General features: G+C 34.0%; 1 protein-coding gene across 2 annotated transcripts in view; it reads right to left on the bottom strand.

Moving 5' to 3' along the window:
- LOC143230335 (NACHT and WD repeat domain-containing protein 2) overlaps positions 1-19,560 on the bottom strand; it is a 46,024-nt gene that overhangs the window by 18,003 nt on the left and 8,461 nt on the right. For both annotated transcript variants that reach the window (XM_076463726.1, XM_076463725.1), the window contains exons 2-3: positions 10,463-10,551; positions 1,935-2,051 (exon numbers count right to left, since the gene is read on the bottom strand). In XM_076463726.1, the coding sequence (XP_076319841.1) occupies positions 1,935-2,051; positions 10,463-10,551 (206 nt within the window). The remainder of the gene's footprint in view (positions 1-1,934; positions 2,052-10,462; positions 10,552-19,560) is intronic.

Raw genomic sequence — 19,560 nt, 5'->3', positions numbered from 1 at the left:
GCATGAGTTATACGATGGTTATTCATCTTTTGTGACGATAGAAAACGTAGAGTAAATGTTGGAAGCTCCTACTCCATTTACTCCAGAGGCAAGTGTTCTTCAGGGAGGGGTAGTTAGTCCTGTACTATACATAATGTATGTAACCGACATATGATTAAATGATATTAATTCTAGTTCAACTTCAGTGCTTGCTGATGAAGTGGCCAACTGGAAGAGCTCAAACATATCCTCGACAGCACCAACCAGTTATATAATTCAATATTTGAGTACTATCAGAAATATAGAATCAAAATTAATATTATTAAATTTCTTAGAAACACTCCTAAATTATACCTGATCGGGGCTTTTGTTACCAGCTTATAAGCTAATTTTTTTAGGCCTAACGTATGATTCAAAATGAGCTTGGAGAAAACATATATCCGAAATTACAATAATAATAATCGAGCAGTATATCTCAAAAGGCTAACACGAGAAAACACAAAAGCATCTACAGAAAACATTATTAAAATATGTAAACAATAACATCAGCCCAGCATGGATAGCAAAAACAAATCTTAAGAAATTGCAAATCATACAAATTTCAATACTTATCACAGCTTTCAGGGTACCACAAACTCAACATTACTACAAAATGACGTAAATTTGTTTTCATTAAAAAACTTCATACAAAAGTGATCTGTTAACAGAAATAAATCGCTGCAGTATACGTGATGTTATAATGACAGGGCTAAGTGCCTCTCGCCAATTCTTTACCATGTTAGAAACAAGACTACCTGCACGAGATGTTAAAGTAATTTTACCAAAAGTTAGATATCATCGTGGCATCTAAAAAAGGATAACTTATGTATAGATACTCGCTGGTGAATATCTCTCGTGAATAAGTGTAATTTGATTTCGGAAATATTTATGATCTTACATAACCAAATGAAGCGAAATACTAGAGGATTGTTTGTTTGTTTTTTAATTTTGCGCACAGCTACATGAGGGCTATCTGCGCTAGCTGTCCCTAATTTAGCAGTGTGAATCTAGAGGGAAGGCAGCTAATCATCACCACCCACCGCCAACTCTTGAGCGACTCTTTTATCAACAAACAGTAGGATTAACCGTAACGTTATAACGCCCCCACTGCTGATAGGGTGAGCATGTTTGATGTGACGGCGATTCAAACCAGCGACCCTCGGAATACAAGTCGAGTGCCTTAACCACCTGGCCATGCCAAGCTTTGTTTGTAGTTATGCACAAAGCGATACAAGGGACTTTATATGCTGTTCCCATCACGGGTATTGAAACACGGTTCTTATCAGTGTAAGTCCACATACATACCCCTATGTTAATGTTTTTTGTTTTGTTTTTCTGTAAAGCGGGTCACGCTTATTACCTATCGCGTGATAGTACACTGGAAAAGCCCTATAGCATATTTCTTGATGTCATATTAAACCTAAGCTTACAAGTGAATAAACGTACATGTTATGAATAATAATAGACACATTAATATAATTATTTTTTGCATATAGTTTCACTGAAATGCGTTAAAATACACGGTATTTGAGTTGGACTATTTTAATAACATGATAAAAACAGGTTATACATATCAATATTTGATATATCATTACAAAATCATCAGGTTAACAACAATTTCAGGGACATAATTTTATTGAGGATTTTAAATATTCTCTCTAATTATCATTAAAGTTAATAACTTTAAAATACTTCATGTGTGTGTATTTTCTTATAGTAAAGCCACATCGGGCTATCTGCCGAGTCTACCGAGGGGAAATACTTCATACTTCATATGAAATTGCATTGTTTTAAAATAATCGTTTATTGCAGGTATTTGAAACCAGAAACATATAAAACCCATCAAAATAACTTTAATTTCAATATTTAATAAGATTATGTAACCAGTAGTTTCAAATAACTTATTTTATGCTCACCACAAAATTTGGTCCCATTGAAACGCGCTGACAATTTTTAATCTCGTTCATGCACAATTCTGTAGTCATGTGATCATCAGTAGCTTCGTCCCGAACACCCCAGCGCATATCGACAACCTGGAGAAATGAATTTGATTTTAGATTGTGTTACTACACTGTTAAAGTAATGAAAAGTAATTCTCTTTAACGTTGAAACACTTTAATAACAGAAAACACATGCAATTAAGTTAGACATTTCAGGTTTAAGGCAAATAAAAGATCAAAGCCACAAATGATTAATTTTAGAACATTTTATAGTATGTTTTAATTGGTTTATATAAATATCTTTAAAATTATATTCTGCTTTTCTGGTACACCCACAGTGAGAAATGTCACATGTTCATTGATCACAATTATAACACACTCATGTCTGAAAGTACAGAGAGTGTTCATCAGCATGTTGCTGCTAGATCCTTGGTTCCTCCGATCCGCGTCCGACATCCTACCCTGCCCACATATTTAGGACTAATCATTACAGTTAGAAATTGTGTGGTAGGCACTTGAATATATTGGCTTGTACCACCTATGGTGGTTTTACTATTGTAGTAGATAACCTATGTATGTGTATCCTTATACGTTTCCACATTTCTTGATAACTCAGCACCGAAACTTGACACAGCGATACAGGAAGATCGAGAAGGTGGGGGGCACCCCTATTTAATCACGGAAAACTACTATTGTTTCATATCCATCAGCATTAGAAACAATTATGTAACCATAGTTGTTATAATTCTTTAAATCAGTGTGTCTTTTAATTCAGTGTTGGTACCTTTATGTATTTTTATGCTTATTATGTTAAGAAAAAAACAGAAGCGCAGTTTCCTGTCCTTTGTTACAAACGATGATTTTTTTCACTCTTCCAACAAATGGGTACTCCAGCTAGTGTATAATAACTTGCACCTGTAGCCCTTACCAACATAAAGTTGAGAGTTTTGATAAATATGTATCATGATCATATTTTGACTTGTTCTTCTGTGTATCAAAACCAAATGACCCCCGCTAGTACAGCGATATGTCTTCGGGTTTACAATGCAAAATCAGGGGTTCGGTTCCCCTCGGTGGGCTCAGCAGATAGCCCGACGTGGCTTTGCTATAAGAAAACACACACACACTCAAAACCAAACCAAGTATGAATTTTAAAATTATCAAACAGTTGGTCCCAGTTTTTTATCTTCGCTAACCGTCCCTAATTTTCAACTGATAGGTTAGAAGAAAATGAACTAGTCAACACTACCCACCGCCAACTCTTGGACTACTATTTTCTCATCGAATAGTCAAAAGTACGGAACGAAATTTTCATTTTTCTTTTCTGCAGTAAAGTGAAGTGAATGTACAATCGGTAGATTTAAAATTCGGTACGCAAGTTATTGGTGACGATTAGCCCCAATAGTTGTTTCTTGAGTTTTTCTTAGCCACTAAATATTTATCTTCGAACGACAGAACACATTTCGTATAATGAGTTCCGTATCTTTCAGCTTGGTTGTGAAAATAAAAATACAATTGATGCGAATTTTCAACCTGAACTCACTTCATGCACATGTGAACTACAAAGCAAGGTCAGAGATTCATAGGAACTGAATGAAGGGATAGAGTGTTATTTTACACAAGGTATCCACAGCTGAAAGTGTGGAGGGTATCACGTCTCGAACTTTGAGAATACTGGATCTGTAGCCCTACACGCAAACTGTTGGACCATATCTACCCCCCTCTTCTAGGAAAATACCAAATATAGCATTAGATAGTTACTATGTTAAAACTCGTTTATGTTTAACAGAAAATTTCACTTTAATTAGTAATTTCACACATTTCTACTACTGAAACATATGTATACTGCCACTAAAAGTGTGTAATATTATTAGATCTATAAATATTTAAGAAACGTCTCATTCCTTAGCATGCTTGAATCTTTAATTTCTGTTTTCGTGAAAACTGAAAATTTGGACAGGCTTATTAAACCAGTTTAAAATGTAAACATAATGGAGATTTAGTAGGATCTATAAAATATATAATTTTTGAGGAAAATACTTTAAAGTCAAGTACGTAGAACAATAATTATATCTGTAACAGATTACTGTTCAGTGAAGAAGGGCCAGGCGTGTACAAGTGCCCAGGTGCATCGAATTTTGGATTCAAGTGCTCATGATTGCGTGTCCTGTTGCCACCAAGAAATAAAAAAAAAAATCGCTTTTAGTACTTTGTGAGTAAGCAAAATAAACGTGTCTCATTCAAAAGCATAACATAATAAGAAAACCTTCCTCGGAACGAGACAGTCAGTATAACTTTGACAGTAGAAGCTATGTTTAAAAGTTAAAATATTCTTTTGGTGGTTGCAGTTATTAACATAGCTATACTGTAAAGGCTTGGCATGGCCTGATGGTTAGGGCACTCGACCCGCAATCTGCGTATCGCTGATTTGAATCCTGTCATTGAACATTCTCGCTCTTTTCCAAGTGGCGGCGTTACGGTCTACCTCATTTTATCGTCGATAAAAGTACTCTATAGGTCCAAGAGGAGGCAGAAGAAAATGTTAACTAGCTGCCTTCCCTCCAGTCAATAGTAAGGATACAAAATACCGTTATATCGAATTCATATTTTGGTGTTGTTATTTGTAATATAGGTCACAACTGACAAAATATGAAAGATAAACAATGCACTGATTAAAAATCGAAAGGTTGATGGAATTAGGTACGCCAAATCAGCAAAATTTGATCGAGTCGCCATATTAATGAAAACATTCAGGGGCCTGTGAAGATAATAATAGACCAAAACTAAAATATCAGAATTAAGGTACGAAATTCTATGAACGTAAACTAGTTTGAACCCTTTATTCTCCTAAAGAATAATAGTCAACTATATGAAAGCGCTCGAGGTTTGAGTTTCGTTTGAAAACATTAGAACTTTTGTAGGTGATCCTGTGTATTAACTTTGTAACTAAAATCTTGATTGGATGCTACCTTTATACTTTTCCGTCTTCAGTTTTGAAATTTATCTTCCTTTAATCTTGAAGATCCTAAATAGAATAGGTTTAACTAGATAATTTGCGTATGAAATATTTCCCGAAAGTGAATTTTTGCGGACTTTGGATATGTTACAGGGGTAAAAATTTCGGTTTCAACGGTACTAAAATAACTTATTAGCAGTTTTGCCGATATCTAAACCATGAATAGCAGTAACGTAGGTGAAAATAATTCGAAGTTTCCATTGTATTTAAATATCAGGCTCGAACCATTCTGACTGTTCGAATCTAAATTCCACCCATTTTAAATAAAAAATATTTGTTTTTATAGAAATAAAAATAAAATGTTTAAAAACATCATTTGTACTTGTGAATATGTTATCAGTCCCCCTCTCCTGTAAGACAACACTAAGTCTACTGGTTTACAACATTAAAATCAGGCATTCGACTTCCCTCGATGGGCACACCGGATAGTTTAATGTGGCCTTACTATAAAACATACACACACACACACGTATTATCAAGATGGCAAAGTTTAGCAAACAAAGTTTTAACAAAAATTAGAAATAATGTGTGTGTGTGTGTGTATTTTCTCATAGAAAAGCCACATCGGGTTATCTGCTGAGTCCACCGAGGGGAATCGAATCCCTGACCGGAGCGTTAGACAATCCGTAGACTAGAAATAATAACTTTGATCTAAATACGTCCAGTGTTTGCATTCGAATCTACATAAGTTGCTGTCAGTAAAAAGCTGATGTTGAAACGCTATAGCTTTTCACAGTATCATGAAAGTTGTTGGGAACACAGTTATCCTGTGTGGTTACATTATCCCATATCAAGTAAAAGAAAAGAAATACAGGCCCTTGCAGTGACTTGGGGCAGCTGGCCGAGGGATAGGCCTACAAGGGACACTTTCAAAATTGGTATTTGAAGTTTGGAATTGAGGGGAAAATATTCTAAAACGCGAAGAAAGTTTTAATAGGGAAGGATAATGAAATATTTTACCGCAGGTCACTTTCATTTCTAATTGCGCTGCTGGGCCTTTATGTACGTCGTTCAACGTGTTTATATTTTCTTTTCCAAGATATTGGTTTGGTTTGGTTTCAATTTCGCGCAAAGCTACTCTGCTGCGCTAGCCGTTCCTAATTTTGCAGTGTAAGACTAGAAGAAAGGCAGCTAGTCATCACCACCTACCGCTAACTGTTGGGCTACTCTTTTACCAACGAACAGTGGGATTGACCGTCATATTATAACACCCCCACGGCTGAAAGGGCTAGCATGTTTGGTGCGACTGGGATTTGAACCCGCTTCCCTCAGATTACGAGTCGAGTACCTTAACCACCTGGCCATGCCTGGCTCCAATATATTGGTATTTGGTAATTCGTTACTTTTTCGAAATTAAATTTTTAAACAGTTAAAAACAAGGACACACACACAGCAGAATGAAATATAGTACATTTAAGTTCAAAACCTTGTTTTATTTAGGTAAAGATATTTTGCTTGACTAACTTAATTTGTTGTAAATTATTCTTTGCAGAAACGATTACTGACTTGTTCACGTGTGCTCAAAAATTTGTACATATATCCGTAGATTCTCTAATATGACCAAATTAAAGTAGACTTGTCGTTGCTACTAGTATAATATAACTAGCTTTACATATTTCAGACGTATGTAATAAGTATGTTTCCTAGTTGAATTAAGTACACGACACACTCCAGCTCCGCATAGACATATTAAAACCTCACGGAAACTATAACTTGTTGACATAGCACTTCGCGACCGATGTTGGTATATTGTTCCACTCGAAGGTAGTTAAAACTGTCGATTGATAAGAAAACGTATTATCGCAATCCTTTATCACAATTACGTTATTTTAAAACTACAGGTAACAGTTTGACACTTGACAAAAATAATTTGGCAAGTTATCAAACAGAACTTGTTGTTGCGTATGCTTATAGTGAAGGGTTAAAAAGGATAATAACTTCTTTGACAATGAAACGTTTTTGAGACGGTAGAGTTCCATATAAACTGAATCAGTAGAATGCAGTCACCCTTTCTTTAGTTTGGCATGTATAATTAAACTTATGAACAAATTCAAGAGGCCATTGACTAAGTAGATGTGAAAATATATTAGCATTAATTGACTTCAGTACTTTGATTTTGACTTGAATCTTTTTCGTAATAAACACAAGTTCGAACAAATTGAACGTTCACACACCTAATCTTGCACATAGGTAAGTCTCTAGGTTTCCTGCATTGACCATACCTATTCTTGTATGATGCTCCTTTAAATGTTATTATATCGCTTAGCAATTCCAAAGTAAATACATCCAGACTTGTCTAATCACTGTTATTAGTAAACATATACCATTGTTGTTTACTCTAAACGATGTGTTTTATATACAACGTCAAATGCAACAGTGTGTTAGAACAATTATTTTCTTCTCTTTTTTTTCATGGAACTCTACTTGAATCAAAAATAATCACTCGCACTTTCTTACTCAGTTAGGCCTATCAGGTGAAGCTGATCCTGTATATATCACTGCCACTTTTATAATTTGTCATATTATACTTAAAAAGAAAACGACAATATATTCTACTTAATGAAAATTGTTTTTACCTTTACGGACATCCTGCAAAATGCTCCCTATGGGTACGAGAATCACCAGTTAAGAAATATGGTATTAAGAAGTACCAAACATACAACATAAAACTCAGCTTCTTCTACTGAAGTTCTGATGACTGTTCACATGAAATGACAACCTTTAGAATTACAGTTTGTCAGTTCTTGCTTATGTATATAAAAATATAATGAACCACTATCGTGGTTTATAATTGGAACCGCACAGGAATTTGGTCAAAACTCTAATAGAACATTCAGGCAAAAATCACCTTAAAAAAGTAGACTTATTATTGAAATAACACTTGAAGCCTTCCATGTAAATAGTTAAGACCACCCAAACATTGATAGTGAGCAAAATAAATGATTTCGCGATCGCAGACAAAAGAAATATTTACTCATTTATTCATGTTATTGTCGGCCTTGCATGGTCAGGTGGGTTAAGGCGTGCGACTCGTAATCTGAGGGTCGCGGGTTCACATCAAACATGCTCGTCTTTTAAGCCGTGGGGGCGTTATAATGTTACGGTCAATCCCACTATTCGTTGGTAAAAGAGTAGCCCAAGAGTTGGCGGTGGGTGGTGATTACTAGCTGCCTTCCCTCTAGTCTTACACTGTTAAATTAAGGACGGCTAGCGCAGATAGCCCTCGAGTAGCTTTGCCCGAGATTCAGAAAACAAACAAACAAAATAATCATGTTATTGTTTCACAAGCCCACAGCAAATTCGGCTGGGTATTTTGCACCAAAACCGAAACAGATATACTATATAAAGCTCTGAATATGTCCATGACCTATTTAAAAGTTTATTATTTTCATTGAAAGTTTATTTGTGTGCTTATAAATATATTATAGATGCAATGTTGTTCTGAGCGGCTGCTTTTGTACTCAACTATGTTTCGTGTGTGTTTACACGAAACCTCAAGCACAAAGCCGCTTGGCTCAGTATACATTAAAAGACATGAAGCTTTGTTTAAAGTGACGTTTTAGAAGTATTTTTTGTTTTATTGATAAAGCTGATTTTTTACTAGTAAAATTTTATACGCGCTTAGTGGGGGTTGCGTCTTAATCTAAATATATGTTTGTTTATCGCTATATGTTAAAAAATAGCCAACATACAAAATAATTAAAAATTAAGAAGGTCGAAACGTTGTTCGCTCCTCTGTTAGTGCTTTTTCTATCCATACCAGCCGTTTTTAAATATATAATTTAAACTACTTTATCAGTTTTTTGCAAAATCCCACTTAGAGTAGATATCGCTTGTGGTTCTATTATAGTGAATTCAAAATAGGGGTTTACAGCTTAAGCAAACGGGTAGTAGTATATTTCAAGCCTTTTTGGAGATCCTTTGTTCTAGCCAATATTTTTATGGCATAAGTTGAAACGCAAGCAATTAACACAGCATTACATCCACCACCATAATGATACAGATATGTAGACGAGACAATTGCGGGATTCACATCTACAGAACACACATTTAATTTCTTCAATCACATTAACTCTATATATCCCAACATTAACTTCACATGTGAACAAGGAGAAAGCAATAAACTATAATTTCTTAACCTCAAAATTACAAGAACCGATACCAATTTAAAACAGGAATCCCCCGAAAAATCACCCACATTGGACTACACATTCCTTTGGACTCAGCACATGAAACAAAACAAAAACTCAACATACTAAGAAACCAAATAAACACAACCATAAAACTTTGCTCACCAGATAAAATTAACGACAAATTAGACAAAATAAAACAATACTTCATCAACATTAACAAGTTTCCTCCACAAACCGTGGAAAACATTATATGCACACACCTAGACAAAAAGCAAAATCAACCAACAAAAGTAAATATACCCCACGATTTAAAAAATCACGAAACCATATACGGCTGCATACCATATATTCCCGACATCAGCAGGAAAATAACCAACATTTGGCAAAAACTAACAACAAAATATGACATCCCAGTTAATATCAAATTTACTAAAAAACCAGGCACAAAACCAAGGTCTATGCTATGTAAAAACTACACTGACAAACACCACACCAACTGCCACGATTTCTATATTGGAGAAACAAGTAGAAAAATGGAAACCAGATTAAAAAAAAACACAAAAAAGTTCATCTTCACACGTTTTCGAACACTGCAAATCAAATAAACACAACATAACCATAGAAAACACCCAAATACTAGATAAAAAAACAAACATAAACAAACGCAAAATTAAAAAAAGCCTTACTTATACAACAACTGAAGCCCAAAATAAACCAATACAAAGGAACACCTTTATACCTATATTAATATATAATCAAACATCTAAGCACGCCCTCTACATACCTATACTTAATTACACAATCGCCTTCAAACAGTTGGTCAGCTTCCGGTCACTAACCCTTTCTTTCTTTGTGAACCTGACGATGACCGAAGAAGGTCGAAACGTTGTTCGCTCCTCTATTAGTGCTTTTTCTACCTATACCAGCCGTTTTTACATATATAATTTTCTCTACAAGTGGGTTTTCTCGTCATCACGGAAAGTAGTTTAAATAAAGAGAAACAAGTTGAATGAAAATGAAAGTATATAAGTTGCATTTTGATTAAACTTGTTTCTCTATTTTTTGACAATCGCCCTTCCTTCCCTTTTAAATTAACAATGTTTACTAATCTTGTATATCATACGTCACGAAATTAAACTTTAATGATTAATGTGTTTAATTTACTTGCAAACATGTAATAAGTGTCTAGTAATTTAAAGTTTCGCTAACATAAATTCAACTGTACGATTAGAAAGTACTATAAAAATTTAAACAATGCAACTTTAACCATTGCACCATTACTTTTTATATTAGGTTGGGTACAAATTTACAAACAAATATAATCTTCTAAAGCATATATATAACATTAGATAAACCTGAAATTCTAGTCCATGTCTTTCTCTGCAATATTCCTTAATTCTGGGATAGACTTCTTCCATTAACGTGTTCCTCTCCATTGACATATCTATGATATGAAATAAAAATATCAAGATTATCACATAGTAATTAGAAACATAAAATCAAAGGAAGCTATATAGATCTGTATGAAAGTTGATGGATTTATCAAAAACTCCAAACCACCAAAAGTATCATACACTATGAATAGTTACTGTCTGTGTTTCAGTAATGCAACGTACACATTTCAATACAGTCTCTTCAGCATTCTGGATAGTTGTCTCAGAAAATTTACTTAACTCAGATAACAAGGGTTAGTAAGCCCTTTCTATCTCGTAAATCTTAGGTCAGCAAATTATTCTAACTGCGTGATAACCAAGTGAGAATCACATATAATGCGTATAATGTATTAAAAACATTGATTAGTACCTTGGAGAGCAAGAATGTCCGTTTCCTCTTGCCATTACCAGATAGATAAATACATTCAGTCTTTTCTCCTCTTTAGGTTAGTTGATATGGCATGAGATGACACCCTTGTCGTCCTTTAACTCTTTAATTTCAATCTCAGACTTCTGGTCAAGCCATTGCATGAGATGTTCATTTGCGATATATGGATGTAACTTATATATAATCTTCATGGATTTTAACATACCTCGGGTCCACTGCAGCTCTTATACCAATGGACCAACTAATCAACTGAAGTATGAGGTATGGATCTGTTCAGTAGGATTAAAGTTGCTTTCATGTTATTGGATGGTACAATAAAAAACTTAGTTACCACACTGATACATCTGTTCTTTGACCATCTTATCATCATACCCTACCTTCTGAAATTTAGTGGTATCCCCTAGCTGGTGATAGGCAAACTGCTTCACATTGACCACTCCTTATATTCCTACAAAAACTATGGAACATCTGATTTAGGAGAAGAATCATATATAACAAAAATTACTATGTTTGGGAAATAGCTTGTATACATGCTCAGTTGCTCTGTAGATCATCATAATGTATGGTAAGTAATCATTCCAGTCAGCTTGGCCAGGATTAACAAATTTGCCAAGCACGTAGTTGGTAATTTGTTTTACTAGTTCAGTTAAACCATTAAAATGGGGTGATAAGGCGAATTTTGCATCTTCAGGGAACAACTGGCTGTTTAAATTAGCTCCATAATCTATGTGAATATCTTCTATAGCTCTCACAACACATCAGCTAAGGGCTGTCATTGTATTTTAACTCACGTTATGAAATAGTCATAGACGAAGGATCTCTCTCAGTCTCTGTAATAAACACCAAACAATTCTTTGACAGAATTTACACTATCTCAGCTGATTCATTCTCTGAGCAGGATGCTATACTATATTCATACTAGTGCTGAACATCTTAATTTAAATTGACCAAAGAATCATCTTTGAATGTTAGCACAATCAAGGGTAACGCTTTGATGTTCTATATATCTTTGAAAATTTTGTGCTTTAGAATTATTGGGACCATTAGGTGCAGCGCAGTCTGAGCACCATGGTACAGTGGTTTATAACAGCACTTTAAACTAATAATTCACGTTCCACATGTCACTTACATCCATGCAACGTCCCTCCATGTGTTCTGGTCAAGTTTTACCTAGCTGCACGGCAAGAAGCATTCATACTAAATTTAAGTCCTTCATTTACTCTTTAGGGAGCTTTTGAAGTGCTAACTGTAGCATTTATTAAATTGTGGAATCTCCCACAGCACAGACTGACATTGTTATTGTGAAGTAGTTTCAACTACATAAATTCCACAAATGGTCTGTGTCTCATTGTGCTTTGAAACAACCTGCCCATGTTTCCACGTTCAAGCCTGGGTGCTACATTACAGCGAAGTAATATTATTATAACATGGTATCCAACATGCTAGCATCCCTTCCAGATTTTTTCAAGTTCTCTAACAATTTCAGTGAAGCATGTTGTATCGGGATGGTGAATCTCCTGCCATACAAGTAGTTTTGGTAGTGTTTTATTAAGACTACAACAATGTCTGCATTCAGAAGTCACTATTGTACAGCTATTATGCATGATTAAACATTTTACTTTATCCTGCAGCTGTAATGACATGGTTCTATTTGCAATGGAATTAATGTAAAATGGGAATTCATTGTATTGTATAGTAATGAAGCTTGAACTAAAGCTAGCTTTGGAAATCGTAATGCTTATTCATATTTCTTTTTCCATCTAAAGTGTTTCTCAGTTTTAGTGAGAGCAGACAATGGAGTTACTGTCTTGGAAGAATTTGCTACAAACTATTAACAGTATAACACAAGGCCAAGAAAACTGTGGATTTGTTGCATGGTCATAGGCGGAGGCTTGTCTATTACTGCTGCTCTTAGCACAATCTGTTGAGATTCTATATTTCCCTTTAAGATGAATGAAAAAACATTCACTTCTGTGTGGATAAGCATGGATTTTCATGAATTTAGTTTCAAGTTTACTTTTATTTATTTACTAGAATACCGTTCTTAAGTTGTCAGATGCAAATCCAAATGTAGTACCAAACATCAAAGCATTATTAACATATACCATGTAACTCTCCCATTGCCACCTCTTAAGTGTAAGTTCTATTGGCATCTCAAAATGACAGGTGCATTACCTAGCCAAATTGCAAAATGTAGAATCAATACAAATCATTTTTCATTCTAAAAGTAATGTTAAGTGTGCCCTCGTCACCCAGCTTGACTATCCAATACCTTGTTCTTAGATCCAAAGTGTTAAACCAATGAGATTCTTCCAACACATCCAGCCATTAATCTGTTTTTCAAAAAGGCACTAGTGTGTTATCACGTTATCATGTTTAATCTCAATACAGAATGTTGACACATCTTTCTGCTAATTACTACTGGAGAAATTGGAGCACTCTTAAAGGTTGTGTGATTCTATTCATCAACATCTGCTGTATCTCTGCACTGGCTACATCTTTGGTACTCCAAGGAAGTCAATGCAGTAATTGCTTGATTGAACATGCATCACAGGTACATATGTTATAGTGAGTCATTGTTGTTCGACACAATCAGCTGTACAAATACATAACCACATTCAACCAACAAGTCACTGAGTTGCTTTTGTTTTACTGTTTTGAATTTAGATTGTATGCACAATCTTTAACCAACAATCTCAAATGTGTTGACAGCCAGGTATTTTCTTTTGGATGCAGTGCAAAGGATACAACACTAGCATTACTGCTAACCTCAATTACTTCTACTTTGCGTACTGCACCAATAACTATTCAACGTAAATCTGGATAGCCAATTATTCATAATTACTAAACAATATCGATATTTTACCTCTTCTTAGGCAGATAATTACCAAAACTAATGTTTCTTACTTTGTGTAAAAAAAAACAACACACACACACAAATACGGTTTCCTTCATATTTGAAGGAAAAAAGGTCTGGAACTTCTGCTAGCAAACTTTAAAATATGGACAATATAGTGTATATCTACTGAAACAATCAACGCAGCACCAACGCACCAGGCTTCTTTCATAGTAAAGGATGAAACACCGCCCATACACATGAAAGTTTCAGTTCGATGAATTGATATATTGTAAGATCTGCTGGTATTCTGGCTGCTATTTTGTCAATTAGAAATTTACACTCTTACTCTCGTTATCTTACAGATACTTATAAAGTTCTATTCGTTCCTTAAAAAGCTGGGCTGACAACTAAAGTTTTCAGCATAAACTATCTGCTACACTCTAATAAGTCAGAGCCTAAAACTGAAATGTTAATGAGGACAACTATTAGCCTACCATTAAATAACTAAATAAATAACAACATACCATGACTAGCTAATTTGTTTTTAGTACATTTCACTTCACCGGGAAGTGAAAACATTCGATTTCTGGAGTTAATTGGAAGACTGTAGAGCCTCAAATTCTCTTTTCAGAATTCAAGAGTACAAGCATTTGTTTGTGTATAATATTTTTAATAGATCTAGTTTAGAAATGTCCTTTATTTATTGCTTAAACACATGGTATCGTGGTACATTATAGTGAAAATTCGTGTTCTTCTTAAAGTGACAAACTAGAGGAAAAGCAGCTGATCAACTCTTGGACTAGTTTAATCAAATTATGGGACTTTTTAAAATAATATCCTCAATCATATATCTTTTGATAGTAGTTGGTTTTACGAATAATTTGTCGTGATAATTGGTTCGAGTAACGTGATTCAGGTATAGTTGTAGATCCTTCTAAAGAATTATCCGTGTAAGAAAGTCATTTTTTTTTTAACTAACCTATTCTCAGATGCTTCTGTATGAAGTGACAAGTAGAATAACAGATGGAACTTTTAGAACTAGTGAGCTACACAGGTGATCATGTTTATAAAGTTTCAGATACTGGCGTCTCTCATTGAATACACATGTCTGCATATAATAAAATATGTATGGATGTTATGTGTAGTTTTATTCAAAGGTTATTTATTGTCCAAGCAGAAGATTCCAACTTTGTGTAATTTATAAACTGCTATTTCTGGAACTCCTGCTAGCAAACTTCAAAATATGGACAATATTGTGTATATCTATTGAAACAATCAAAAAATTTGGTTGAAATATTCCACAGTCTCCCCGCTGACTGAGTAATGAATGTACTGTACTTATATATACGAAATTTCTAACTTGACTATTAGCTAACAATAAAAAAGAAATTATCTAGTGTATGAAATTTCGTGTTTTAGTTTAATTGAAGCTAATTAAAAATGCCATAGGTATATTAAAAACAAATTTGTATCTATGAAATTTCCATACTAAATTTCAGAAAATTAATCGTACACCTTTTATTTAAGGAATTCCTGCTGCTGATACTATATAGCAATCACAAAATAGCAAAAATAAAAAACCAGGAAGTTTAGAGATACTAGATTAACTACATACCTACATTAGATATAATCTAATTAAAATGATAAGTGCGTTACAAAAACGAAATGACAGAATGCAGATCCCATACAACTCATCTCTCATCTGCTCTCAATATAGAATTTTGGCATATCTTTCTGTTAATCACTACTGGAGAAAACCAAGCACTCCTAGGAGGTTGTATGATTCTGTTATTCAACATCTGCTATATTTCAGCACTGGCTACATCTTTGGCACTCCTGGGAAGTCAATGCAGTAATTTCTTGATTGGACGTGTGTGACATGTTTATAGGTTGTGGTGAGTCTGGTATGTTATACTTTTTTTTTATTAGTGTATTTATTTACTTTATGTGTGTGTGGCTCGGTGGTGAGCTTGAAGGCTTATAGCGCTAAACACAACGGTTCGATATCCGCGGTAGCCCTATTGTATTGTACCTTTTGACTTAAATAAAAAACAGATAATATGATCTTCATGTATTTCCAAACTAGCACCATCTGATAAAACAGATTATTCGATCTCTAGAAACCATCATTTGAACTAAATTGATAAATCTTTCACTAAATTGTTTTGTGTTAATATGGAAACAAGATTTCTAATTATGAGAAAGACTGGTCGTATTTAATTACTATAGCTGTGAAGGTTAGCATTAAAAAAAAACCAAACAACTACTACTTGCCCCCAACATTGGTTATCTCAGGCCTCAGCTTATGAATAATTAAGCTCTTTTTTTATTCGAAGGTTCTGTTCATCACTAGCTTTTGTTAATATTTTAAATCAATTAATATGAACAAAATTAGGGTTGAGAAAATAAAAGTACAAGGGTGGTGAATTTAAAATTAATAATTTTAGTTATGGAAATAGATTATAGAATATGAGGTGATCAATAGTTTATTTAGTCTTAAAGTATACAATAGTTTGAGATTCCCTGAGAAAAAATCAGTTGCTGACATCAACGAATAAAGATATGATAAATTATTAATAAATCTATGCTGAAAGAATGAATTTAAATATTTCTAAAAACAAACTACATTTACATATTCTTAATGAATGCAATCGCTTAAAAATGTTTATTCGTCTTTTCAGTTTTAACGTTTCTGTTCTTCAGGTTTTACCACTCTTGACAGTATCATAGAACTCGAATAACTTAATTTTGAAATTAGACAAAAAAATCATATTTTAAAAAATCATTAACAATACAATAAGTTGATGCATTTAAGCTGTTATAAAGCTAAGATCTCTGATAGCTTCCTAATTTCTTCATTATTTAAGTACTAAACGTAATACTATGAAGTTCATTGTGGAACATAAGCAGGAATATAAGCTTTCTTTTCTTTGGACATTTTAATGAGTAATATGGTCAATAAGAATGTGAAATGTGTTATAAGAGAACACTATGCAGGCTTCTGCAAGTTACATTCAAAATATGTTTTTAAAAATTTAGTCAAAATATTATTTTTTAGTGTGTACGAAATATATAACACATACGAGTTCTTGTATAAAGAATTTAATAATATCAAGGAATTATTATGTAAGAATGATTTTTTTTCAATTATTGTAATTGACATAACAGTTCGTAAGTATTTAAATAAACGAAATGTTAATACATAATCTATAATTGAAGTGCCAAAATATCATCTTGTCATAAGTTTACTCTAAAAGGGTAAATATTCTTTAATCATTAAGAATCAGTTAAAAATGTCATTCGAAGGGTCTATCCGCATATATATGATAGTTAAGATGGTCTTTAAGCCTAATTGGCGCTTACGGTTTTCTTTCGAGTAAATAATCAGATGCCTTCCTTACAATAATGATACATTGTTTATAAATTTCCTTGTTCTTACTGTCTGCAAGGCTACATAGGTCCTATTAACAAAGCGTACTTGAACCAGGCTTATAGAAAGTGACATTCCTGTTCATTTTAATTGGTTTAAGAGCCTTCGAATAAAAGAAAGTTTACTTATTCATAAGCTGAGACCTGAGATAAATATTGTTGGAATGAGTAGTTAATTACTTTTATTGTTATAAAAATGTAGAGCTTTTGATAAAAACTATACAATTATACTTTCTTAATAAGAGACAATGATATAGATAAAATGAAGCTAATCTAATACATTTATTTTCTTTTTAAGCTTAAAAATATAAACAAATAAAATGGTGTATATATTTCACTTTGAAATATAGACGTTTTATAGGATTTGATATTCTAACTGTATACTCAACCAAATTACTTCTTTCGAGTATTAGGACCAGGTGTTTAGCATTATAAGGACCCAGACTTACTTCTGAGCCACTTGGGGGAGATAATTGGTTTGTTTGAATTTCATGCAAAGCTGTACGAGGACTATCTGCGCTAGTTATCCCTAATTTAGCAGTGAAACACAAGAGAGAAGGCAGCTAGTCGTCACCACCCACCATCAACTCTTGTACTAACGAATAGTGGGAATAAGCATCACATTTTAACGACCCACCGGCTGAAAGGGCAAACATGTTTGGTGGAACAGGGATTCGAATTCGCTAACCTCAGATCGCATGTCGAGCGTTCTAACCATGTGGCCATGACAGAACAATGAGGAATAATATTCTACATAAGTCCACTAAGATTAATCAAAACTCGATAATATTTGAATGAGTTATAAAGACAAAATAGTATGTCCAAAAACATTCAGCCGTTTTCGAGAAATATTTATAATTAAGCACAAAGCTAGCAGTAAGTTATCTATGCTCTGACAACCCCGGATATCGAAGCCCCATTTCCAACGTTGTAAATTCACACGCATATCGTTGTGCTACTGGGAGTATTTTCAAGAAATCCTGCTGACAAACACACACAACTACCCAAAAACAAAGGGGTGAAAATACAACATGCGTTCGGTGGCAGAGATAATGACATTGTTGACCTTCTCAGCATCTCCGAAGTATTTACTTGTTTTATAAATATTCACTCTCCACTCTTAAATGAAAAAATATCGGAACATTCAAATCTCTAAAGACTAAAATAAAATATTCAAAAAACGAAATTATGACTTTCTGGTGTTACCGTTCAAGAAATCATTTTTTTCGTTTGGCTGACAGCATATACCAGAGAAGTCAACCAAAGTCAATTCCGCGGATTGCCGACTGTATATACCTTGTACAGTTACATTATAAACAAAAATACAAAAATTTGATATGATTTGAAAGGCGACAGCCTTCCACACACAACAATAAAACACGCTAAGGAAGGGTTAATTTCTTTTACTATACTAGTAACTGAAATGAAAGGCAAAGTAAAAACAGAGTACAAACAATATAATTTCACTGGAAGATATATATAATATACATATCTGAAGAAATTGCCACGAACTTAAGATTTAACATAAACAAAAATGTTGAACTGTAAAACAAATTAAAGAAGACTCCAAGTCTTCTAAAGGAAAGAAATTTCGGAATAATTTCAATAATATTGTAAAAGTTAACACTTAATATTTATTACTAGGAAAATTATAATCTTTACATTCACAAAATTTACTATTTTTTTTTTTCAAAATAAGGCCCAGCAAGGCCAGGTGGGTTAAGGCGTTCGACTCGTAATCTCAGCGTCGCGGGTTCGAATCCCGGTTGCACCGAACATGCTCGCCCTTTCAGCCGTTAGGGTGTTATAATGTGACGGTCAATCCCACTATTCGTTGGTAAAAGAGTAGCCCAAAAGTTGGCGGTGGGTGGTGATGACTAGCTGTTTTCCCTCTAGTCTTACACTGCAAAATTAGGGACGGCTAGCGTAGATAGCCCTCGAGTAGCTTTATGCGAAATTAAAAAACAAACAAAAAACTCACCAGAAAGATTTTAGAGATTACTTTATTGTGTTTGTTTTCCTCAATCTGAACGAAAGCATTTATTTTAAAGACTGTTTTGCTTTGTTTTGTTTTTTTTTGTCTTAAACTTTTGACCAGACCATACTGAAATGAAGCATTAATTGGTAAACACATAACGAAATTTAGTCATTTGTGTTCAAGCATTAGCATTGTCAACATCTCCCAATGACATCTCCTGTGTTGCATTGGGTAAAAACATGGTAAAGGCTAAAAAGTTAACAGAGTTTGAACGTGGCAGAATTTTCGAGCTGCAAAAGCAAGGTCTTTCTCAACGTGCCATCGCTGGTGAGATTGGGCGTAGTAAAACGGCTGTTGCAAATTTCTTAAAAGACCCTGAGGGATAC

Source organism: Tachypleus tridentatus, chromosome 10 (genome assembly GCF_004210375.1).
Source record: "Tachypleus tridentatus isolate NWPU-2018 chromosome 10, ASM421037v1, whole genome shotgun sequence".
Taxonomy (NCBI): domain Eukaryota; kingdom Metazoa; phylum Arthropoda; class Merostomata; order Xiphosura; family Limulidae; genus Tachypleus; species Tachypleus tridentatus.
The sequence above is the reverse complement of the archived record's forward strand: the minus strand, read 5'-3'. Positions and strand labels throughout refer to the sequence as shown.